General features: G+C 36.5%; 1 protein-coding gene across 3 annotated transcripts in view; it reads left to right on the top strand.

The window, feature by feature from the left end:
* LOC128190785 (uncharacterized) overlaps nt 1-24,816 on the top strand; it is a 57,140-nt gene that overhangs the window by 26,199 nt on the left and 6,125 nt on the right. For 2 of the 3 annotated variants that reach the window (XM_052862977.1, XM_052862978.1), the window contains exons 34-75: nt 298-412; nt 762-949; nt 1,180-1,294; nt 1,386-1,525; nt 1,688-1,844; nt 2,161-2,276; nt 2,904-2,942; nt 3,146-3,260; nt 3,654-3,889; nt 4,472-4,586; nt 4,786-4,922; nt 5,103-5,217; nt 5,485-5,633; nt 5,851-5,965; nt 6,050-6,180; nt 6,669-6,783; nt 7,062-7,243; nt 7,588-7,702; nt 8,059-8,222; nt 8,440-8,554; nt 8,956-9,143; nt 13,045-13,062; nt 13,155-13,266; nt 13,519-13,634; nt 13,959-14,015; nt 15,831-15,945; nt 16,247-16,479; nt 16,802-16,916; nt 17,554-17,729; nt 18,091-18,208; nt 18,368-18,591; nt 18,683-18,797; nt 19,090-19,358; nt 19,782-19,896; nt 20,130-20,359; nt 21,343-21,454; nt 21,884-22,131; nt 22,564-22,686; nt 23,034-23,162; nt 23,714-23,740; nt 24,090-24,271; nt 24,481-24,638. In XM_052862977.1, the coding sequence (XP_052718937.1) occupies nt 298-412; nt 762-949; nt 1,180-1,294; nt 1,386-1,525; nt 1,688-1,844; nt 2,161-2,276; nt 2,904-2,942; nt 3,146-3,260; nt 3,654-3,889; nt 4,472-4,586; nt 4,786-4,922; nt 5,103-5,217; nt 5,485-5,633; nt 5,851-5,965; nt 6,050-6,180; nt 6,669-6,783; nt 7,062-7,243; nt 7,588-7,702; nt 8,059-8,222; nt 8,440-8,554; nt 8,956-9,143; nt 13,045-13,062; nt 13,155-13,266; nt 13,519-13,634; nt 13,959-14,015; nt 15,831-15,945; nt 16,247-16,479; nt 16,802-16,916; nt 17,554-17,729; nt 18,091-18,208; nt 18,368-18,591; nt 18,683-18,797; nt 19,090-19,358; nt 19,782-19,896; nt 20,130-20,359; nt 21,343-21,454; nt 21,884-22,131; nt 22,564-22,686; nt 23,034-23,162; nt 23,714-23,740; nt 24,090-24,271; nt 24,481-24,638 (5,854 nt within the window). The remainder of the gene's footprint in view (nt 1-297; nt 413-761; nt 950-1,179; nt 1,295-1,385; nt 1,526-1,687; nt 1,845-2,160; nt 2,277-2,903; nt 2,943-3,145; nt 3,261-3,653; nt 3,890-4,471; nt 4,587-4,785; nt 4,923-5,102; nt 5,218-5,484; nt 5,634-5,850; nt 5,966-6,049; nt 6,181-6,668; nt 6,784-7,061; nt 7,244-7,587; nt 7,703-8,058; nt 8,223-8,439; nt 8,555-8,955; nt 9,144-13,044; nt 13,063-13,154; nt 13,267-13,518; nt 13,635-13,958; nt 14,016-15,830; nt 15,946-16,246; nt 16,480-16,801; nt 16,917-17,553; nt 17,730-18,090; nt 18,209-18,367; nt 18,592-18,682; nt 18,798-19,089; nt 19,359-19,781; nt 19,897-20,129; nt 20,360-21,342; nt 21,455-21,883; nt 22,132-22,563; nt 22,687-23,033; nt 23,163-23,713; nt 23,741-24,089; nt 24,272-24,480; nt 24,639-24,816) is intronic. The other variant, XM_052862979.1, reaches the window with a different exon arrangement.

Raw genomic sequence — 24,816 nt, 5'->3', positions numbered from 1 at the left:
ATACCACATGCATTTTAAACACATAAACATGGTTATGTTCATGATTTTGAACAATTTACTTTTCTTAAACGAACATATACCATTAAGTAATAAACAGCAATGTTAAAAAGTTAACCAGGATATGAACTTGAATGGTCTCTAATCTTTAATCTTGATTAGCTATTACCAACAAGGATTTCTAACTGTACTTTGCATGATGACTGGTTGCATTATTATTTGTTAGTAATTTTTTTCCCTCATGTTATATAAGATGTTGTAAACTCTAGATATTCCTCACTTAGCAAAGATTTTTTCTAGGTGCATGCTTCTACCATGGCATTGCTTATGGACAAGGCCAGAAATGGGAAGATGGCTGTCAACTTCTGTGTGAATGTATTGACATGCACATTGGAAGATACAGATGTAAAGAAAGGTGTGTACAGAGACTGAGATGTCTATGTCTTGGGAAAAGTCTATGATTTAATCATACGTCTGGTCAATTTTTGTCAAACAAGCTTTATTTAAGATGCCATTTGTTTATGATATGAATGCTTCAGATGTCTTAGAAGTTTTAAGCCATCAGTACAAACGAGTTTCTGATTAAAAGAAAATGCTCTTCAGATACCTGAACATGTATTACATAAAGTATGATTAAGTTTATTAAAGAATTGTTTTCATAAAAGTTAAATTGCATCAAAATGAGGTCCATTAAAACGTGCTTAAATTGTTATACATGTAGATAAATCACCTACAATTTTTTTTTCACCATTTGTATTGGCTAGATGTCCAACGTACTTGGATGTTCCAAACAACTGTCGATTGGTTGTAGACCCTAAAGACCCATGCTGCAAGGTTCCAGAATGCTTTGACACCCCGACCCCAGCACCAGTGACCCCACCCACTCCTGGCCTGTTCCCCGCCCTCACACCAGTACCTGCCACTACAATAACAGTGGAACCCAAGATTAAAGGTATGACTGGTTCAGAAAGCTGTTTACCATTAGGATGCGTTCCTTGTTATATGTTATTGTTTTCAGTTGAAGGTCAGAGCAAAAAGCTAAAATACATAAAGAAATTTTATTACTGAATGGCCTTGGTCAGGTTAATTGTCAACTGACACTCACTCATGGCAGACCTGCAGCATTTCCGTGAATTCATAAAACCATTGCAGTAATTAAAAGTTTTTCTTTTTGTTTATCAGATATGTGTGTTCACAATGGTGTTCCATACACACAAGGACAGAAATGGTTTGATGGCTGCAGTAAGGCCTGTATCTGTGAGGATGCCAAGTCTGGATATTACCGCTGTGACGACAGGTCGGTTTACATTGGAACCTTGTTGTAACTTGTTTACTGACATATCCTGTCGCTTGAATCAGTTTGAATTCTTTTCTTTAATATTTTGTAGATGCACCACATACACTAGTATCCCCTCACAGTGTACTCTTGTGGCTGACCCCAAGGACCCAGAATGCTGCGAGGTTCCTCAGTGTATAACTGTACCGCCCAACCCAACCAATGGCACAATTGTTATCACCGGGGTTACAGGTCAGATTTTAGTGTCAGCCAATAAAATCTCATCCTTAAATCTACAACAAATAGATGTAGTGTTTTATTATTTTTTTGGTCTAGAATTTAATGAATTTAACCAAGATATATCATGATACCTTTATTTTCTATGAAATTTTACATCGTATTTTGCTGGAACAGGTGTGGTGACCGGTGGAGGAATCGTACCCACAACACCTATGCCAGGTTGCTTCTACAAGGGTAAATTCTACCCTGATGGACAGAAATGGCAAGATGGATGCGACTACAATTGTGAATGTATTGATGGCATGAATGGAAAATACCAGTGTTCACAGAGGTCAGATTCATGTTTACTACTTTAAGAAGGCTAAATGGTTGTGGTCATTTAGGCTATATTTACCTCCTTTAAAGGAAAAGCTCTATATAATGATAAAGGAAAATGTCAAATTTTAAAACAAAAGTGTTTTTATATTTTAGTTATGATAATAGTTAATGGGCAAAAATATCGTATTTTAAAAAAAATTTGGTCAGATTTGATGGGTAAGTTGTTGATTACTCAGCCACTTTAATCCTTTATGTAATGAATGCATGTACATGTAAAAAAATGACTGATGTTTCCGATGTTGGACTAATAATATTTTTGGAAATTACAGGTGTCCTTCTTATCCAATTATTCCACCACAATGCCAGCTGCAGAGAGATGAAAATGATTTGTGTTGTTACACACCAAAATGTGACTTCCTCAACCCCCCAAGCACTCCCTCTCTGGGTAAGTCTAATATTTTGTTCACACTAAATAGTAGTAGGTCCAATTTTCTGCTCACACTTTCTCTTTCCATAGTTCAATGTTCATACACATATCTTTTATGATGAGCTCAATATTCTGTTCACACTCCCTTATTTGAATGTCCAGTGCTCTTTTAACACTTTCTCTGTGTATACATGTAGGTACAATGTTCAGTCCACACTTCCTCTTTGTGTGAGTCAAATGTTCAGTCCACACTTCCTCTTTGTGTGAGTCAAATGTTCAGTCCACACTTCCTCTTTGTGTGAGTCAAATGTTCAGTTAACATTTCCTCTTTTTGTAAGTCCAGAGTTCAATTCACACTTTCTTTTTTGGTAAATGCAATGTTAAATTCACACACACTTTTGGGGTAAGTCTAATGTTCAGTTCATACTTTGTCTTAAGTTTGTACACTGTTCAGTTCATACTTTGTCTTAGGTTTGTACAATGTTCAGTTCATACTTCCTTTTTTTTATAGTCTAAGGGTAAAAATTCTGTAACAAAAAAAAAGTTTTTAGAACTCTAAACTTCTATAAACAATTGATCAAATTTTGTTACTTGGGGCCTATTTAATCCTCATACGGGGTTCTAGCTTCTTTTGACTCTTCATAGGTCCAACCCTAACTCCAACCCCATCACCAACACCAGTGGGTAAGTCTGGCTTGTTAAAAGACTCTAGAAAAAAGATTTGGATAAATTTTGGATAAATCACTACTGTAACTTTTATACCAATATAAACTGAAAACACAGTTTACCGAAATTTAATTGTGTATGGAAAATATGTTGATGTTTGAGAATCAGTTGATAGGACAAACAGTTTGATGATAAGTAATCCCCTCTGCTGTGTGTTACAGCTTTCTGTGTGTACAATGGACTGCCATACAGCCAGGGCGACACATGGAACAAGGGCTGCAGTCAGACATGTCGCTGTGACGACGCCCAGACAAACTACTACTCCTGTTATGACAGGTTTGTCTTTTTTGTGTTGGTTATATATGATGAATTGATTCAATTCTCCCATCTCCCTATCCCCATAATGCTTAATTACTTAAACTAGACTACAATTAGCAATGCCCATATCCGTCGATCTCTATCATATGGAATAAATAATATTTTTAGCTTTCTGACAAATATGTCTTAATGTCCTTTTGTTTTCATATCTAATTAGGCTTGTGAAGGGTATCTTTGAATAGAAAGTCTGAAAAGCACAAGCTACTCAAAAGTTAATCAAAAAGAAAAGAAATCAATATAAAACACAGAATTAGCAGTAACATGGGCTTCTTCAAGTTATAAAGAGTTAACATATAAGAACTGGATAATCTTTAGGTAGGGAATTTTACTAATGATGTTATTCTTATTTAGGTGTCCTTCCTTTAACAACCTTCCAGATGGTTGTAAGATGGTGGTAGATCCCAATGATGCATGCTGTGAGGTACCAGAGTGCCCCAATGTCCCCACCCCTGCCCCATTTGTCCAGCCCACCCTTGCCCCAGGGGTCTCTCCCAGCCCAACATACCCAGTCCCCACCCTGGCTCCAGGAATTATCTCTGGAAGTGGACCCAAGCCAGACCCTAACACTGGAATTGGACAATATATTGGTTAGTATCTATTAAATATTGGCAACCTAGTTTGAATGTAAACATATATACTGGTATTTTTAATCTCAGTTTCATTTACCAGTATTCTAAAAACAAGTTCAGTGTATTAAGGTATGGACTTTATAACTGTCATATTAATTCTTGATATGTATACCGACTAAGATATTTTTCTGCATTATAAAAAAGTTCATGAGAAAACTAAATTATCCACAGCCCATTTTATCTTCTATTAATTAAAAAAATGTAAACACATTACTTCTGGCTGTGAATTCTTTTTTAGCGTCTTTGGTTATTTTAATAAGTACATCGCTTAATGTCTTTCATATATTAATGTTAAATAGCACATTCAGAAATGTGTCAAATCAAACATATACTAACCTGCCAGAAAACTTATTTCTGACAGATGTCGTACATGCTTAATATATGTATAATACGTTTACACTGTGTAGTTGTTGAATTCATCCTTAAAAATCATTACCTTTACCCTAAATATTGCATTTGCTAAAATAATTTGTAAGAATTTATTACTGTAGTAGTGTAATGTCATAATTGATAATTGTTTGATCTTTGACATTGTTTCAGGATTCTGTGAATACAAAGGCAAGAAATACCACAAAGGAGACACCTGGGACGATGCCTGTAGCTACAAGTGTGAGTGTATCGATGAAGCATCAGGAGCCTACACTTGTACAGAAAGGTCCGTCTGTGTTTCCTTACGTTTAGTAGAATTTTCTAATATAAGAGTGATGAAAGCTGTTTGTAATAAAAAGTTTTATGTCATGATAACTCAAGAAACACTAGTTTCAATGAGACTTAATTTCAATATAAAAAATCAAATTTTGGGAAATTACCCTCTTGGGATGCCCCTGAATTCAAGCATGGGCTTTTATTTTTAGATGTCCAAGGTTTGCTACCTTGCCCCAGTCTTGTTTCATGACTACTGACCCCTATGACCAGTGCTGCAAGATTCCTACCTGTCCCAGCGCACCTACACCAGGACCACTGGGCCCAACACCATCACCCACACCCAAAGGTAATGATACACCTAATACGACCATATCCTACATCCTATTCCCTCTCCTATTTATCTACATGTATTTATTATGTAGTGCAGAAACCTTGTAAATGCATTTAAACTATAATTTTGTAAAGCAAACTTAAACTGGACTTCTTACATGTATATTGATGATTTGTTGTACTTTTGCTTGACCAGATGTTTGTATGTACAATGGCAAGGCTTACACCCAGGGCCAGAAATGGTCGGACAAATGTGACAAGAACTGTGTCTGTGACGATGCCAAGCAAGGCCTTTATACATGCACTGACAGGTACACCTTGTGTAATCATGCTTTATTTAATGTCTTTTTAAATTTTATACAGTACATGAAAATACATCACAAATTTTATTACCTTTCTTTCGTTTAATTGATGAAATTAATTTCCTCTATCAGAAACTGAGTTTCATAATTTTACTCATGTAAACCAATAAAGAGGATGGTTCAATATTAAACCAAATCCAGATGTGAAATCAACACCAAAATATGGTTTGTACTAATTATAGAAGACTAAACTTGGAATTTGCTTATCTATAACAGATGTCCAAAATACGACAATGTTCCAAGCTCCTGTGTGATGGTGGCTGACCCCAATGACCCCAACTGTTGCCAGGCACCACAGTGCAGCAATGTCACTGCCGGCGTTCAGGGAAGTATCACAGGAAGTGGTCACCCTCCAACGGTCAACAGTAAGTACAGAAATAGTTGACCTTGTGTACAGTACTCGCAATCAATTTTTCTACACAAATGTCTTTTAGCATGATTTGGCAATACTGGTAGCCTGCCAGGTTGAAGATCTTGTGATGATCTCATTGATGTCAATGTTATAAAATGAATTTCATTGAAAAGAGGCTAAAGAACCAAAATAAATTTTAATTAAAAGAAAAATCTATCTTCTTTCTTCAGATATGTGTTATTACAAGGGATCCCTGTATCAGCAAGGACAGCGATGGAGGGATGGCTGCTCTTATGACTGTGTGTGTGATGATGCCAACACTGGCAGATACACTTGCCATGACATGTAAGGACAGCAGAATCTATAAATTATGGTTTTCTTATTCAGGGTGTGAATGATACTTCTATTTGTACATTGATGTTATTTCAGCTGCAAGCGATTCCCCAGTCTCCCCTCCTCTTGCCGTTTGGAGATCGACCCAGCCAATCCTTGCTGTAGAAAACCCAACTGTGTGAACCCCACCCCAGCTCCAGGCATGACCCCGACCCCTCCCCTCACAGGTAAAAGCAATTTATCATTTGTTAAATGATGAAGTGTGCAAAGAATGGCTTTAGGCCTTTCTATAAACCAAAATTACCAGGGCATAAATCAAGTTACAAAAATTTGATGTATGCATTATCAAGAGAATTATCATTATCATGGGTATGCTAGTATTTTTGTCTGGCAAAAAAAATTATACTGTACACTGGGAAGATTTGCCCATGTTTAATTTTTTGCCCCTTTTGCAGCCAATGTTATTGGCAAATTTAAGACTGGGGGAACTCTAACATCTTAATTATCTCTCTCTAAACACAACTATCCATTAGTAAATTCAAGGCACGGCAAAATTGTTTGCAAATGTAGAAGGGTGAAAATTGCACTGGGCAAAAATAACATTGTATACACAATTCTCACTGTAAAATGATTTGTGGTACTAGAATAAACATTTTATTTTAGATGAGCGTTCTTTGTCCTGTAAAATTTAATTCTCATATATCTCTATTGACAGAATTCTGTCTGTACAATGGAGTCATAGTCAAACAGGGTCAGGTTCTACGAATGGGATGTGACAAGACCTGTCGATGTGATGATGCCAAGAGTGGACAGATCAACTGCCAAGACAGGTATTAATGAAATCGAGAGAGTCTTGGATAAAACACACAGATAATTATGCAGAATCTTAATATAAAAAAAGGCAGTTCAGTTATTCCTTCTCACATCTTTGCTAGCCAAGGGTTTTCGGTCCACTTCTCTCCCCATGGTTTATAGGGAGCGGAGTGGACCAAAACCCTTGGCTAGCAAAGATGCTTTTCCAGAGCTTATAACATTTTTCCTGAACTAAATTATATGATTAGATTTGCACTGTCCTGCTCATTAACACCTGCTTGATTTCTTTCACCAGATGTCCTACCTATCAGACCCTGTCCCAAGGATGCACTCTGGTGACAGATCCCAAAGATCCCTGCTGCCAGGTGCCAGACTGTTTGAATCCCAACAGCACTGATCCCAACACTATTGTGACCGGCGTTCCTGGAACAATAGTTGTGTCTCCTCAGACTGGTACATCAGTCAACGGAAACAGAAGTAAGCCATTTTATATTCAAGAGAGAGGAGCACCTTTTTCAAGTTGTAAACAATGAAATCTTTGCAAGATGGATTGTTCTTTTGTTCCCTCCCTCCACTTGACATTTACACCATCCTGAGTAGCCAAGACTAGTTAAATGTGTAAATTTTAGTATTTTGACTAAGCAGAAAAACAATTTGCAGATATTTGTATTGTCATTTTATGCAAGTTTTATAAAAAATGATGCTGTTTTGAAATTTTAGTTTACCAATGTAAAAGGTCAAGACTATTTTTCAAATGGTACGGAAACTAGAGTTAACATTTGAATGCAGATAAAATTACATGTCCATATCTTTTATTTCAGATTCCTGTGTCTACAAGGGTGTCTTTTACAATCAGGGACAGAAGTGGGATGATGGCTGTACATACACTTGTGAATGTGTAGATGCTTACAAAGGACAGTACAGATGTACTGAGAAGTAGGTTTTTAAGGACCAGTTCTGTAGTAATATATCACTTGGGAAATTTTATCCTCTTCTCTTATTGATAACATGAGAGGTGCAATGCACATCTTGAAGTGTGGAGTCAGTGTTATGTCATATCAGAGATATAAGAAATATTGTAGATATATGATGAAATTTGACAAAGTTAAAATGTAATGTATATTAAAATATCAATTTTCATAGCTCTATAAATGAAATCAACCTTTTATTCAAATTTTTGTTGTTGCTTATTTCAAAAGTGCATATGCTCGGTTATTTGATGGAGAACATGTTATTAATAAAGTATTTTTTTATTACCGGTAAATCTGAATGTGTTGTCTGGAATTCTTCAGGTGTCCGAGATACGCCAAGCTTCCCAGCTACTGCACCTTGGTGGAAGACCCAGCCGATAAGTGCTGTCAGAAGCCTTACTGCACCCCTATCTTCACCCCTACCCCACCTACACCCCTCCCAGGCAGCACCACCCCCACCCCAATTCCTGGACCAGCCAAGCCCAGTAAGTCTCTGTACTCAGAGTTATGCATAACCAGATAATGCTTACTTGTATTATTTATGAATGTATGCATAAACAATTCTGATTGCTAAATTTAATTGCTTAGACTTTATTGCCAGTCAAAAAATATTTTTCCTTTGATTAGTATATAAGCTTATTTGAGGTGATTTTAAGATCCTTGAAGTGGGATCTAAAATGACTTCGTTTTTCCTGGTTACAGAGTACTGCTCCTACAAGGGGGATCTGTATCAACAAGGTCAGCTTTGGTATGATGGCTGTGATTTGTCTTGTCGCTGCGAGAACTCTACCTCCAATTTGTTCCGTTGCCAAGAAAGGTAGTATATTAAGACCGTTATCAATACATGTACAGTTAAACACGCTTATAACAAAGTGCCGGGGATGGATGATTTTACTTTGTTATAAGTGCAATTCGTTATATCCGTCAAGTTTACAGCATGTAAAAAATTCACCGGGAATAAAAATCACTTCGCTGTAAGCATCAATTCATTTTAAGCATGTTTGTTATAACCGTGTTTTACTGTACATGTATTAGGTATTATTGAACAAGTAAGAATGATCGACTGATTCAGAAGAAAATTATTTTCTGATATTAAATAACATTATACTGATAAATCACATAATGTTTTATAGGTGCAGTCGGAAAAATCATGAATGAGAAATTTAAGAAATTTCATGTATCAACTGGTTAATAATAAATTTCATTTCTCAATCACAGATGTGCTGTATTTAACAATGTGCCAGTGTCTTGTTCCCTGGTTCCCGACCCCTCTGATCCTTCCTGCTGTAAGATCCCATCTTGTAAATCAGCCGGTACCACACCACTGGTAGGAATCAACACCCCACCAACCACCGTGGCCCCAGGAGTCATAACTGGAATAGGGAAGATCCCCACTCCCTCACCAGGTATGTATATCAACCACATGTACAAATATTTGGATTGACCCAGTTCCAAAACTAGGACATTTAGAAAGCAGTTGAAATGACAATATTATTTTGACTTAGAGTTTACTTATTTATTTACAAATGCAAAGATCAAATGAAGAGAGGTAGATTATGATTATCCAGTCTTATGTAATCGTATAGTGGTTTTAACTTTAATTTATACCAGGAGTTCCATGATATTCTTAAGTCTTTAGTCGCTTAAGTTAAGTCAGTCTCAGATCCGTCTGTTTTCTAAGTCTAAATCCAAAACTCCGTAATAATGTGAAGGTTCTAGAAATTTATATCAACGCTCAATCACTCTGTCAGATATTTACGAGCATTTCAAAATCACACTAACTCTAGCCCAAGTTCCAGCTACATGTAAATGAAAACAGTTGTTATGGTACCATAGATTTATTAATGAACAAATGTCATATACACAAATATACAGTTATACAAACTTCCCGTTATCACCATCCTTACCAAGTTACAACGTATATGTAAGCCTGCCTTAAAGTTAATTTAAAGTCCAAGTTACCCAAACCTAATACAAACCCACTTAGCACGGACTAAACGCCTTGCATGCTACACAATGGAACTTTACGGGACAATAAACAAAACACTTAGCGAAGCAATGAACGAGACGAGAAACGGAGACTGAAGCAATGAACGAGACGAGAAACGGAGACTGGGGCCCACCCATCTACCCGGGGAAGTGAGTTGACTCGAACCTTAGAGAAGATTCCACGTCAACTGCCGGACTAAGGCGAATCCTGAATTTATATACACCGCGCTCTGGGGGTGTGTTTCTCTTAACCAATCAGAACGACATATGTATTATAACTCGAACCAGCTTTTCCCCACATCATTATGAATAACACAGACACTTTCCGAATGATACTTAAACAAATACAGCCAATCATATTTATCGATACGTTTTGCTTAAGCAATAGACGAACACGTGCTTGACATGTGACCATGCTAAATATAATCCTATCACACTCCCCCCACCCCAAAACCGAAATATCTTGAATAAGATATTGAGGTATGGTAAAAAAAACGTTAATATAATAACAAAGACAAACATCATTAAACACAATCTTCACAGAATTACTTTCACTTCAAAGTCACTGAAATCTCTTAAAATCAAATGCATCATGCTTGAAGTTCACAAAATAATGACGTATGTCTTATTCAAAATCACATATGTAGACTACGACGGTATTCATTTTTCATAAATACTTGGTACATTCATTATATTACAACACACAGATATTTCATCACTGTTGAAACTGAGGACATCACTATTTTTCTCAATCCGTATAATTCCGCTCCCGCAGTATCTCTACAGTACGTCGTTATCGAACTCCTCGACGGTTGAACCTCCAATTCACGAGTCTTTAAATCAATTCAGGCACTGGTATTTTTTTTCCGTGGTATCTGTTTACTATACATGAAGTTTCTTCTTCTGTCTCCGTCAACACTTGATAAGCGAAGAGAATCTCCTGATTTCCGGACCTCCAGGCAATCTGCACGCAAATCAAGGTTTAGGATATACCGTATGCTACATCATCTAGGACACCCGTATAGATATAAAACAGAATCTGGTAATAAAAAATATAGAACATGTAATTAATACATAAGTATCCTATAGAGTATACATATCTATCTAATAATCAGTTAGTAAAATGCAGATTACTTATGCTGTCAACAGAATATACATATGCACTCGTATCATGGCCCTGCTTCTCTACGGCCTCCTGCAGCATAAGAATATACTACATTCCGTTTGTTTGAAGCATTTTTCAATAACTTCCTCCATAGTCCACCTGACCACAATACCATCACACAGCCACAGTAGTGAACAGTGATCAGCATATCGAAGATACAATGTATACCTGGGGCGGATACAGGTTCTCTAAATAAAAACTTATCCCACGACAAGCTGTACAATATTTTACTCACTGGGGCCCCTAATTTCTCCACTATATTGTACTTACACCTCAATCAATTCCCGAATTGATTCGAACCTGTATTTAACTTGAAATTTATCAAATTTATTGTCAAAGAGAACGAACTACTAATCCAAACAGTATCTCACACTGTATTTCTACACATAAAAATTCTCTCAATAAACCTGACAAATTCCAATAGTTTTGCAATGTTTAAAACAAATATTAATCAAAAATATTTCATAGAAAATCAAAATTTCAAAAGTAATCGATGCCTTCCCTAACTGATGAAAAAATCGGCATTAATGAAAAATAACTCGTACTACAACAAATTCCAAGATATTTTAAATGCCAAAGTACTGCATATTTACAAATTAAGAAACACGAATTCCTTTTCTGAACCATATGAACTGCAGGGCAGTTACTAGACGGGGACAGTAAGCATTACCTTCCTTAAGGTGATGATATGCAATAAAAATAATTAACAATAAGGGGCCCACTAATGAATTTATTTATGTTTACTTCTTTTTAATTACGATTTTATTTGGTTGATGTTACTATAGGACGGCAATGAGTTATGGATATACAGGGGAAATGCCACCAGTCTCCTCTCCCGTCTCAACCTATGACCATGTATCTAGAGCAAATAAACTTTAAGAGCCTAAATACACTATACATGTAGATCACATACTTCACTGTCATTGAGCATGAATAACGCTAGACCTGTATTACATCTGCTTTAAGAAAAGGAAAAGCTAGGACTTTCAATAACACCAGTCAAAAGTTGTCAGTGTAATGAATACACTCCCCAACTTTCATTGAAAAACTCATATCTACACTCTACATTATCTGGGGTTACAACAGGTTACACGTTTTCCTTGAAAACGTAGGACCATATGTATGCATGTCCAAAAAATTCTAATAAAAGAGTAAAACACAAAATCGAAACAAAATCAAATTATGTACTTCACCCAGGTTCTACTATAGTTCTCTGGCAGGAACGAGCCTGTCGGTTCCAGAGTTAAGTCACGGCACCAATGTAATCGTATAGTGGTTTTAACTTTAATTTATACCAGGAGTTCCATGATATTCTTAAGTCTTTAGTCGCTTAAGTTAAGTCAGTCTCAGATCCGTCTGTTTTCTAAGTCTAAATCCAAAACTCCGTAATAATGTGAAGGTTCTAGAAATTTATATCAACGCTCAATCACTCTGTCAGATATTTACGAGCATTTCAAAATCACACTAACTCTAGCCCAAGTTCCAGCTACATGTAAATGAAAACAGTTGTTATGGTACCATAGATTTATTAATGAACAAATGTCATATACACAAATATACAGTTATACAAACTTCCCGTTATCACCATCCTTACCAAGTTACAACGTATATGTAAGCCTGCCTTAAAGTTAATTTAAAGTCCAAGTTACCCAAACCTAATACAAACCCACTTAGCACGGACTAAACGCCTTGCATGCTACACAATGGAACTTTACGGGACAATAAACAAAACACTTAGCGAAGCAATGAACGAGACGAGAAACGGAGACTGAAGCAATGAACGAGACGAGAAACGGAGACTGGGGCCCACCCATCTACCCGGGGAAGTGAGTTGACTCGAACCTTAGAGAAGATTCCACGTCAACTGCCGGACTAAGGCGAATCCTGAATTTATATACACCGCGCTCTGGGGGTGTGTTTCTCTTAACCAATCAGAACGACATATGTATTATAACTCGAACCAGCTTTTCCCCACATCATTATGAATAACACAGACACTTTCCGAATGATACTTAAACAAATACAGCCAATCATATTTATCGATACGTTTTGCTTAAGCAATAGACGAACACGTGCTTGACATGTGACCATGCTAAATATAATCCTATCACACTTACATCTAAGTGATCCTGTTATTTTATCTCTATTTCCAGGTCTGCCTCCACAGTCAGGTAAATTGAAAACTTAATTCTGTTTTACGAATAATCAAAAGACACGTTCTTATTCATGAACTTAGAAAACAAATTTTGATTTTTATTGCCAGGATGTATTTACAAGGGAACTAAGTATTCCGCTGGGCAGAAGTGGGATGATGGCTGTGACTATTCCTGTGAATGTGTCAATGGAATGACTGGACAATACAAATGTACACAGAAGTAAGGCTTTTATCTTAATCAAGCAAACCAGAGCAAAGAAAATCAAATATTTTTTTCTAAAATGTTTTTTACTTTACTTAAATCACAGGATATGTTCTCTTTAAATAAAGCAGATTTTTACAACTTTTTTCAAATAAATAAACTGATGTCTTTTAAAGAAGTAAAGAAAGATTGGGGAATGGTATCCCTTTAAATTATTTTGTCTGTTCTAGAAACTAGAGTTATAGGAACTTGTTACATTTTGTTTGACAGATGTACAAGATACATAGGACTACCTCCTCAGTGCCAGCTGATCACCGACCCATTCAACAAGTGCTGCAGGATCCCATACTGTGACTACTCCAAGAACCCCACACCCAGGCCAATCAGTAAGTGGCACACCTTTCTGGGAGCAGTAACCATTACTGTAAACATATTGCCTTAGTATTCATGTGTATATTATTAAACGTTTTTGGCAGAATGTGGCTTCTGCAAAATCAAGTACTATACACTTGTATATCAAACATGTACGTAAATAAATGGGTTCATTCAGAAAATCCACGCTAACCTGTCAAAAATCTTAATTCTGCCAAATGTAGTACATGCTTAATATGAATAAATATAATATTTTCAATATATACTTGCTTTAATTGCATGTAAACGTGTATTTCTATGCTTTAAACTTTAAATAATTTGATAATTTTTTCTACCAGTTCCTCCAACTCAACAGCCTGGACAGCCCATTCCAATAACAGTCGCACCTGAAACAGGTAAGTTATTGTTGACATACCTGACACAGGTGAGTTGTTATTGACACACCAGACACAGCTAAGATATCACTGATCAATCTGAGACAGGTTAGGCCAAAAAAAATTAATCATTAGTTTCTCGGGCCAAAATTTTGAAATTTTGATGAGGCAGGCAGGTTTTTTTTTTTTTTTTTTTTTTTTTTTTTATTCATCATGCTGATACATTGGCTAAGTTTAAATATTTCTTTGAATTTGTTCTTTTTGGTTAAAACTGTCTCTGTTTCCTTTTCAAAGGTTAAGTTTTTGCAGATGAACAAACAATGGCAAATGGTGTGTGCCCCTGCTTCATTTTGCAGCCCATCTTTCCCCTCCACAGTAATAACACAAGTCTGAACTGAAATAGGGGACTTCTTATGGCATTTCACTAGCTGAATTTGCCATATAAAAATTGTCAGAAATCAAGGAAAAGTAAATAAGTCATCAAAAAATTTTAAAACAATAGAAATGTCCTTTATTCCTGCTACTAGGCATAATCACAGAGGCTTCAATTTCTGAAGATAACAGAAATTTCAGTGGTAGTGTTAACAGGGACCAACATAGGGCAAATTTAGTTTATGGAGACTTCACTTCTGAAATTTTCCCTCACAGAAAGAAGTTTGAGAAATTAGGTGGCCTTCCATTCTTTGACAATGGCATAATGCTAAAGATAATATTTGTATACACAGATTCAACCTTAATTTAAATTGGATTAGAAGCAAGTCAATAAATATAGCTCCTAAAAAAAATAAAATCTTATCCAATTTTTTAAATTTAATTTATTAGGTGTATTCATACATTTTGTAGATGAAATGTTTCGTAATTGTGTTGGCTAAATGACAAATAAAACCAGTCTATGTGTTTCAGTGTATTTTGGAGGTATTAGTCCAACTCTTTGACCCAATTACAACCGTCATATAGTTGGATCTGTTTAAGAACTTTAAAGATAACTGTAGACAAACGGTTTTATGATTATTTTAGCATTAATTTGGCAAAGTTATTAACTAATTACAAGTTACCAACTAATTATAATATCAGCACCTAATGTTATAAACATCGGTTTTAATTTTCAGTGCACAGTAGGGGTCTAAGTGCTTGCATCAACCTTATTTATAACCTCTAAAGATAAGACAGTCGCTAGTTATTAATCACAATAGGGGTTAACTTAGGCTATGAAAATGTCTTTTAAATTAGATAATTATCATTTTATTGCATTAGGGGTTAACTTTCACGATCGTGAAATCAGAATACAGGGTAACTTCAACCTCACTTTCTGAGGAAATTCTGGCGAAGTTACCGACCACAAAGCGAGTACTTATATTTACATAAACTTGTATTTAGCCTAAGTAGTTCCCTAGGTTTGTCACTGGGTAGATGTGTCAGATAAAATAACGTTTTCACTGACAGAGACAAGCATTTATTCTCAGCGTTTGTTTACATTCATTCCATAATAGAGAAAACCGATAATGATAAGATATGAAAAATCCGGAAAAATAACGATAAAAAAGTTTGATGCGGCGATAATTTTACTGATGCGGCGGTGCCTGAGAAACAAATCATTAATTTTTTTTGGCCTTAATCACCTGTGATGTTTGAAAAAGTTTTTGGTTATCTGTATACCTGAAAAAAGTTCTACCATCACCTTGACATAGGTTAGTACTCCAAAGTACTGACTACACTGTATTGTTTGGATATTGTGGGGTTTTTTTGGGGGGGGGGATAGGTTGGTGTGATTGTTAATCAAATTGAGGACTGTTGTTATCTAAATTGATTACATATGGCCCATGTGAATTATTACAGGTTTCTGTAGCTACAAGGGAGTATACTACACTCAGGGTCAGACCTGGTCTGATGGCTGTGACAGAAATTGTCGCTGTGAGGAACCTTCCAAGGGACTCATCACCTGTACCAACAAGTGAGTCTTCTATGGGGTCTGGCTCAAAATAATGTCAAGTATACATTATAGCAGTTCTAAGATTATTAAAAAAAGAACACGAAGAGAAGAATATGATGAAGATCCATGGTTGATTTGTTTAATTCATATGACAATTGGCATTTGAATAGTTTCAGATAATATTTCTTTTATTTTTCTGGTAATTGTAATGTATTGAAATCAGAAATATACTTGAGTATGTATAATAATGGTCTTAAATCATCTGCTCAAAGTTTGTACTCGCATAAAATAAGGAATCTACAGTACATGATGTGTGTCATAGGTGCAAGATATTCAACAACCTGCCAAGCACCTGTCGTCTGGTGACGGATCCAAAGGATGCCTGTTGTCTGGTCCCCGACTGTAACAGGTACCCAACCCCTGCCCCACCCCTCCCACCACAGCTGGGCATCACCACCACACCAGTTCCTATTGTGGTTCCCACCAGCGTGGCTGGCTCCTTTACCGGATCTAACCAGTATCCCAATGTAGGCTTTGGTGGAACAAGCAAACGAAGTAAGACAACTGTACTTTTATTGCTTCTCTGAAAGATTTGGGAACTTTGTACATTTTAAGTTTATTAACTGCATTGTTATCCAGTTAGGTTTGACAGAAGCCAGGGCTATTCTGTTATGAAAGTTACACTTGTACTCTCAACTGAAAAAAAAAATTAATAATTTGCATAGCTGTGTGACTTTCATTGTAAAATGAGGAATCTGACAGATTGCTAGGAACAAAAAGATAAATGTAACGGTATTCATGATGTTATCTTGTTTTTTTGTTTTCATTCTCAGCTTGATAGAAAACTATATGGTAATGTGTTGATTTTTTGGTATAGATGTATGTGTGTACAAAGGAGTGATCTACAACCAAGGCAACACTTGGACTGATGGATGTGATTACAGCTGTGAGTGTATTGATGCTGAGAAGGGTCTCTACAAGTGTACAGACAGGTAAATCTTAAACAAAAATCTCTCTTAAATAAGGGTCTCTGCCAGTAGGTGAATCTTATACAAGCCTCTTTGCAAGTGTACAGACAGGTAAATCTTATACAAGGGTCTCTACCAGTTTACAGACAGGTAAATTTTAAACAAGGGTCTGTACCAGTATACAGACAGGTAAATCTTAAAGAAGGGTCTCTTCCTGTATACAGACAGGTAAATCTTTTACAAGGGTATCTAGCAGTATACAGACAGGTAAATTTTAAACAAGGGTCTGTATCAGTATACAGACAGGTAAATCTTAAACAAGGGTATCTAGCAGTATACAGACAGGTAAATTTTAAACAAGGGTCTGTATCAGTATACAGACAGGTAAATTTTTAACAAGGGTCTGTATCAGTATACAGACAGGTAAATTTTAAACAAGGGTCTGTATCAGTATACAGACAGATAATTTAACAAAAGTTTCTACAAATGTACGGACAGGTATATCTTATACCAAAGGTTTCTATAAGTGTAGGTAAATTTTACCAATAAATAAATAGATATTGATTAATGTCTATTACTATGCATTGATGATCTTGCTTATCACTTTTTTCTAATACTGAGATTAGAAACTGATTTCAGTATTTAAACTGTGATGTTACAGATGTCAGAATTACTACAACCTGCCACCACAGTGCTACAAAGTGTACGACCCCAATGACAAGTGTTGTACCATTGCTAAATGTGACTTCAACTACAATGCCACCACCCCGGTACCACCCACCACTCCTACCACTACCGCTACCACTGTCCCAACCATCTCCACCATCAAACCCATGGGTGAGTCCACCACATCGCAACCATTTTGAAAATATAATTTTGTCCATAACTACCAGTATTGTTAGAAAATACTGGAAACCTGTTACATTTGACTATGTATTCAATTTAGCGGTTTTGATGGTAAATGGCTTCCACTAAATCAAGTACATTGACAAATGTCTCATATATATAATTATATATATATGTATATAAATACATGTAAGTACATTAGGAAATGCACAAAATAGAATCTGACTTGTTGAAAAAACATATTCTTTCAAATATAGTACAAATATAATACATGTACTTTAAAATACACATACTCTTGTATCTGAATTGTGCATTTTAATGTTGTTAAAGTGATATATCACTGTATTTTCAGACCAATGTCTCTATGTTGATGGCAGTCTCTATGCTAAGGGAGCCACATGGAATGTGGGCTGTGATTATGTCTGCACATGTGAGGACCCTACCACCAACAAATACAAGTGTAATGCCAGGTCAGTATCTAGCTGTCTACATGTGCACATTACAGTGTAGGATCATTTTTATACAAGTTAAATATCAAATGTAAAAAAGGTCAGTATTCAGAACTATACAAATGTGATCCTGGGTCAGTATTCACTTTATGATGACTAAATGTCCCTCCTGTTTAACAGATGCCAGGGCTATTCTGGTCTCCCATCTGTGTGTACACTTCAGCCTGACCCCAATGACCAGTGTTGTGAGAAGCCTGACTGTGGATCCTACACACCTTCCATCGATGGACCCATCACCCCCTCACCGAATGCACTGAACATCTTCCCCATCGGAACACATAACAGCTTCACCGGTACAGGCTGGCAGCCAGGAACCTTCAAACCCCCCACCTTTGGAGGACGCAGTGAGTTTGTCTCCCAATTAATATTCGTAGTTCAGTTGTTGTAGGTTATAAGGTTAGGCTGTCTATACTAATATATGTGTTAAATTTACAGATGTGTGTATTTACAATGGCAACATCTACAACCAAGGCCAGTCCTGGGATGATGGCTGTAAATATGTCTGTACTTGTGAAAATGCAAATTCTGGTGTTTACCGCTGCACATCCAAGTGAGTACATTTTGGGAACATCAATGATGTTAATTAAAGTTCCCTTTTGGCCTAGCTTAAAAACACAATAATCTATTACTATAATTACATATTGAATGATCAATAAAAAGCTCTCAGTTTTAAAATTTATATTGTAATCTTCATATATTTAAATGTTTCTTTTTAGACAGTGATTTCTACTTTTCATCAAATGCTTAAATATTCTATTTTAAAGATATATGCTCCTAACTACTTAGTTTTTATGGACACTGATTTTCACTTTCTGATCTGATGCTTTTGCTCATCGTTCCAGATGCCCCCATTTCTCTCAGTCCCTCCCCAGTTACTGTCGCCTGGTCAATGTACCCGGTCAGTGCTGCCAGTCCATGACCTGTGACGTCCCAGGCTATGGAACATACAACCCTATCCCTCAGCTGAACCCCACTCCTGCCCCAGGAAAACCCCCCGGCTCAACCATGCTACCTCCAAACACCAACATTCAGATTACAACTCCGGCCCCTGTTAATGTCTTCCCGGGACAAGGATACCCAATCAACTCCGCACAGATTCCTCAGGTCACCAGTGAGTCATATTTGTTGTGCTCATTTCTATTAAAATGAAATAGTGGATAAATACTGAGAACAAATGTATGTGTGAAAAAATTAATCCATTTCATAAGATCAGTCAAACAGAATCAACAGTATGCTCAGTTCACTTCAAAGTTTAACACTTGATGATAGTTTCTTGGATTACAATTAGATAATATTTTAATGAAATGTTTGCATAGAAGGCAATATACTTGAGAAAGTTGCATAAATGCAACTCAGACATGAGTCATCAGCATATCTGGATTCTGTTGGCCATCAGTTGTACAACATCAGAAATTGGAGTCTTGCATGGCTTCAATTTCCCTACCCACTTGTATCACAAAGTTCACAATGTCTGTTTGCTGATTCCTGGAAACTTATCCAAAGAGTTAATCCTGGTCTGTTTGGTAATTTTCAGATCAGTGTATCTTCCAGAACAAGGTCTACAACCAAGGGGAAACCTGGGATCAAGATTGTAAGTTCTCCTGTGTATGCAAGGATGGTCGGTCAGGATACTTTGAATGCAAATCCAAGTAAGCACTCCTTTGATCCTGCAATTCATCTTTTGTGTGTCAGCAAGTTATGATAATTTGCTCTTCAAAATAACAGATAATTGATAAATAATGTATGAAATTGACACTTCATCGAATATTTTGTAGTGAAAAAACCCTTTTTCTATGCTTGCCTGCAGATGGTATTCATTTTCATCAAGATTTCCATTTCTGTTAACAGATACTAAATAGTGTGTTATGTGTGAAACTTTCAGATGCCCGACATACAAAGACATTCAGAAAGCCAACTGCTTCAGTGTTCAGGCGACTGGTTTGAATGGAGATTGCTGCGAGTCCATTAAGTGTCCAGACAGCAATGGAAACATTGTTAGTGTGGATCCAAATCATCCCAGCCAGTTCCCCATCTATGGAACATTCCAGCCTGGCTACTCCGGATTCCGACCCAACTACAAACCTCCTTCCTCTGGACTGACTGGAAATTCTAGTGAGTGAAAAAAAAAAATTACCAAAAACATAAATGCACCGTATAAAGCTGAACTAATCGATTGTGCAGTGATTGATGGTGTCCCGATAGGGCTTTTTGCAAAAGTGTATCAGCATTATCATGCTAGTGCATAGTGACAATGTGCTAGCGTGTAGTGACAAGGTGCTAGCGCATTTATAACAACGTGCCAGCGCATTGTCTACGACACGTCATCAAGCTAACACAATGCCATTATGCTAACACATTAATGCAAATTCCTTGATTTGGTTGTATATTACCAATGAATTGGTGATCAATTACGATTGAATATTATTGATAATAATTTATCATTAGAAGAGGACCTCATCCGAGAATGCCTCTTCACCAGGCTGAAGCTAGCAGCCACTAACAGCTGCCACTTAACCGTCAAAGCTAGCAGCCAATAAGAAAATTCACCAAAGTACTGAGAGTACTAGAACATGCTAGGGTGTTGTTCTTAATGCGCTTTTCCCACTTCGCACATGCTCAATGTATTTTTTCCTGTCACAACTTCCTAATAAGATGAATATTTGTGTTAGTGTGTTAGCATGATGGCGTGTTGTGTGTTAGCTTGACAGCCTGTTTTAAAAAACGTGCTGGCGGGTGTTACAATTGCGCTAGTGCAATGTCACTAACGTATCATTATTAATGCACTAGCGCATTGTTTCAAATGTCCCGCTAGCGTGTTGTTCCTAATACACTTTTACAAATGGCCCTATCGGGACACCATAGTAATTAATATTTTTTTCTCAATTTTAGCACTGAAAATTTTTTTTTAAATAATGTTATACATTACTTCTAAATGTTCTATTTATAAAAAAGTTATTGATATATTTACCTCATACTGTTCATCATTCCCTGTAGTTTACCAATAAAAAAATGTTCATATTCTGCTCATATGTGGTTGTCGCATATGGTACATTTGTGAAAAGTTATGTATAGGTACAAATGGTTTTCCATTGTAGATGGCTGTGTATACAAGGGTGTTTCATACGCTGTGAATCAGAAGTGGGACGATGGCTGTGACTTTAGCTGTACATGTACAGACAGTTCAGGCCTCTACACTTGTACCTCAAAGTAAGCCACTCCTAGTGTACAATTCTTGTTATTGTGATTTTAATATAGTATGTGACCAATTGCCAACAGATTAATACCGGTAAATAAAGACAAGCCTGACTTCAAAGATATATGCATGGAATCTTTTAAGTCCCGGTATCTGGTTGCTGAGAAAATGTTTTTTCAACCTGTTTATGTCTAAAAACTATAGTATAAGTTAATCCATTAACTTATGCTGAACTTGGTAATTTATTTGTACAGACATTCAAAGTTATGAATGAAACCAACACAAAATTAGCATATCATGTCAGGACAAAATTTGACAGAAATCACCTTTTGACATTTTTATATGGGAATGGAAGTCATTTATCTCACACAGAGAGCTATCTTTCTTGTCAGGGGGATAACATACCTTAAACTAACTGACTAGTAACAATTGATTTTCTACAGATGTCCCACTTACACTTCTCTGCCATCGTACTGTCATTTGGAGGCAGTGACCGGACAGTGTTGTAAAGTGGTTCGATGTGGCCCCGCAAACTCGGTCACCACCACCCTCACCACACCACACCACGGACACACAGTGGCGGGCTGCCAGGACCTGGTCTCGGACTGCGCTTCCTATGGACACTCAGCTTGTACAGGGACATACAAGGACTGGGCTCAGAGAAACTGCCCTGCCTTCTGTAACATGTGCCGTGAGTATTCGCTCTTAGAATATTGGAGTGTATATATTGAGATCTTTTTAAGTTTAATAGTTGTGTGATTTTTTTTTATATCATATACTGTAATACATTTGGCTGTGTATTCTAAATACCATCTTAGGCGGAAAACGGCGTCCGCCAAATCAAGTACATCGCCAAATGTAAAATATATAAGAAGATAAATAAGTACATTCGGACATGCCTAAATCAAATCCACGCTAACTTGTTGAAACATTGTATTCCGCCAATTATCGTACATGCTAAATATGATAAGTTTACAGTAGTTTATTTCTGTTTTTGATATTCAATACTGAAAATTGTTAAGTAAAGGTTATAGTTAGTGGTGATTCTTAACATAATAATCCTGAAACCTTTATTCCACTTAAACACTGCACAGTACTTTTGATGTTATATTGGTCCATACAGACCACAGTACGGTGACTACACCTCCTCCCCAGTGTAATGACAAGAGCCTGTGTACCAGCCTGGCCTTCAAGCCTTGGGCTCAGCAGAACTGTCCAAACTTCGACCAACTTTGTCAAGGACCAAGTAAGGCTTTGTCTGTCTGTTTCACAATTTTTTATGTCAGGAGCATTTACAGTGGTACCTAGAGCTGTCCAAAAATGACCATGACTTATGAAATATGAAGTTTTATCTGAGAGCACATTATAGCTTGGTGCATTCAAAACAACTACACATTTAACTATCATTAAAACTTATTATTAAGGAGCATACAAATTACCACTGAGGAAAATATTTAACATTCAAATGAAAAGTTTCTTTTTCTCTGTAACAGATGCCAGCAGCTTGCAAAAAAAAAAAGCAGAAAAATAAATGATAATAGTATTATCTGATGTAATGATATATTAACTTTGTGGACTTGTGTGATTTTGCAGCAACAACATCTGTACCATGTGTAGACAAGGACTCACCCAGCTTGTGTCAGTCAGCTGTCACCAATGGCTTCTGTTCTCAGTTCGCCTCAGTCAGAGACAGATGTGCCAAATCTTGTGGAGTTTGTACAGGTATTCATTGTCTGTTGTGAATACCTATAATCAAATGCCAGGAACTGATATCAGATTAAAGAAACTTTTATTTTTTGTAAACGTCGAGAAGTATGTGATATTATAGCAAAATTTGATGCTTGCGATTTTCTATCCTTGCTTGTTTGACACAAAAGAGTGTAACGGAGAAATTGAGTAAATTAATGGAATCTACAGTATTTGAATTACCGCAAACCAACTTTTATTCATGATGAGGTTATTTTGCAATTTACCGGAGATACTAGTTCGCAACGACTATTGTTTGTGACTATGCTTTATCCACACTCTGTTTGATATAACAACCATACATGTACGTCAAAGATTAGTTTGCGGCAAGAAATATTTGCAATGTGAAACATTTGCAATGAAGAGGATCTCGCAAATATTTCTTGCACAGACTAAAAGTTGGTTTACAGTATCAATTAATTTATGTGTTTAGTGGTTTCTTTGTGGGACTTCAGAATCAATACTGATATGTTTTGCTGATAATTAATGTTATGGTCTTAAACATACATTGATTTCTTAATTTTCAGTCGCTACTACACCCTCTACTAGTACAGGTATGTATGATTTATACAAATAACAAGGATCGTTGCAAATGTATGGTTTTCTAGTAATGCAATAATTTGTATTATTTATTTACTTATCAATAATTTACTGGTAGCCATCAAAATCCTACACTTTGTCCTAAAGAGCGGTAGAATGACCATAAAGCCCTCACAATTACTATTTATATGACCATGTCAAGTGACCTCAAACCACATAGATCCACACCTTTTACCACACAGCACACAGAAATATACCCAAAACGAACATAATTTGATTACATTTGTATAATGGGTTAATGAAATATAACAAAGAGAAGATAGCTAGTGTATTATAAATTGATATGTTTACTTTATGGATTAGCCCCTCCCAGTGGCTGGCAGTTGCTGTTCAAGGGTGTGGAAAACATGGGAGGTGATCTGTTCCAACTGTGGGCCGGAGGTCAGACTATCAACCCCTTGGACCCAACCGCTGCCAATCTGTTCCCCCAGAAGCCCTACAAACCAGACTTGTCCAACCATTGGAACTCTCTCTGTCTGGACAAGGTGCGATACAGCGTATTTTATTTTTTCTTGAAAAAGATGCCACACCCACACTTTGTTTAATGCATGAGTGGATATGTTTAATGACCAATGTTGTATCACACTGCCTGATAAAATAATGATAAAGTATTATATCACATTACATGTATATTCTTGATACTAACAGAGAGTTTCCCCTTTGGATTGTTTAACTTGTGAAACTGTGCTTTCAGATCAAGGTCTCTATATATAAGCACGGCGTAGAAAAAGCCTACATTGTGTTTGATGCCAGAAACTCTGACAAGCTAAACTGGTTCTCATCTGACAGGATCATTGATTCCTCTTGGGGAAATATTGCCTCAATTCCCAAACAGTTTATCGGAATGCAGACGTAAGGCTTGATGCTTATAAATTGGATGTAGATCTACATTAAATTAATAATACATCTAGAATTATTGCAGTGACTTTGTTGCAAATATTGACTACCTATGTTGTTTTACTAGTTAATTTGTGAAAACTTTATTTCATCATTAACAAGCAATAAACAGGTTTACTGTGACCAAATATAG

This window comes from Crassostrea angulata, chromosome 6 (genome assembly GCF_025612915.1).
Source record: "Crassostrea angulata isolate pt1a10 chromosome 6, ASM2561291v2, whole genome shotgun sequence".
In the NCBI taxonomy this organism is placed as follows: Eukaryota; Metazoa; Mollusca; class Bivalvia; order Ostreida; family Ostreidae; genus Magallana; species Magallana angulata.
The sequence above is the reverse complement of the archived record's forward strand: the minus strand, read 5'-3'. Positions and strand labels throughout refer to the sequence as shown.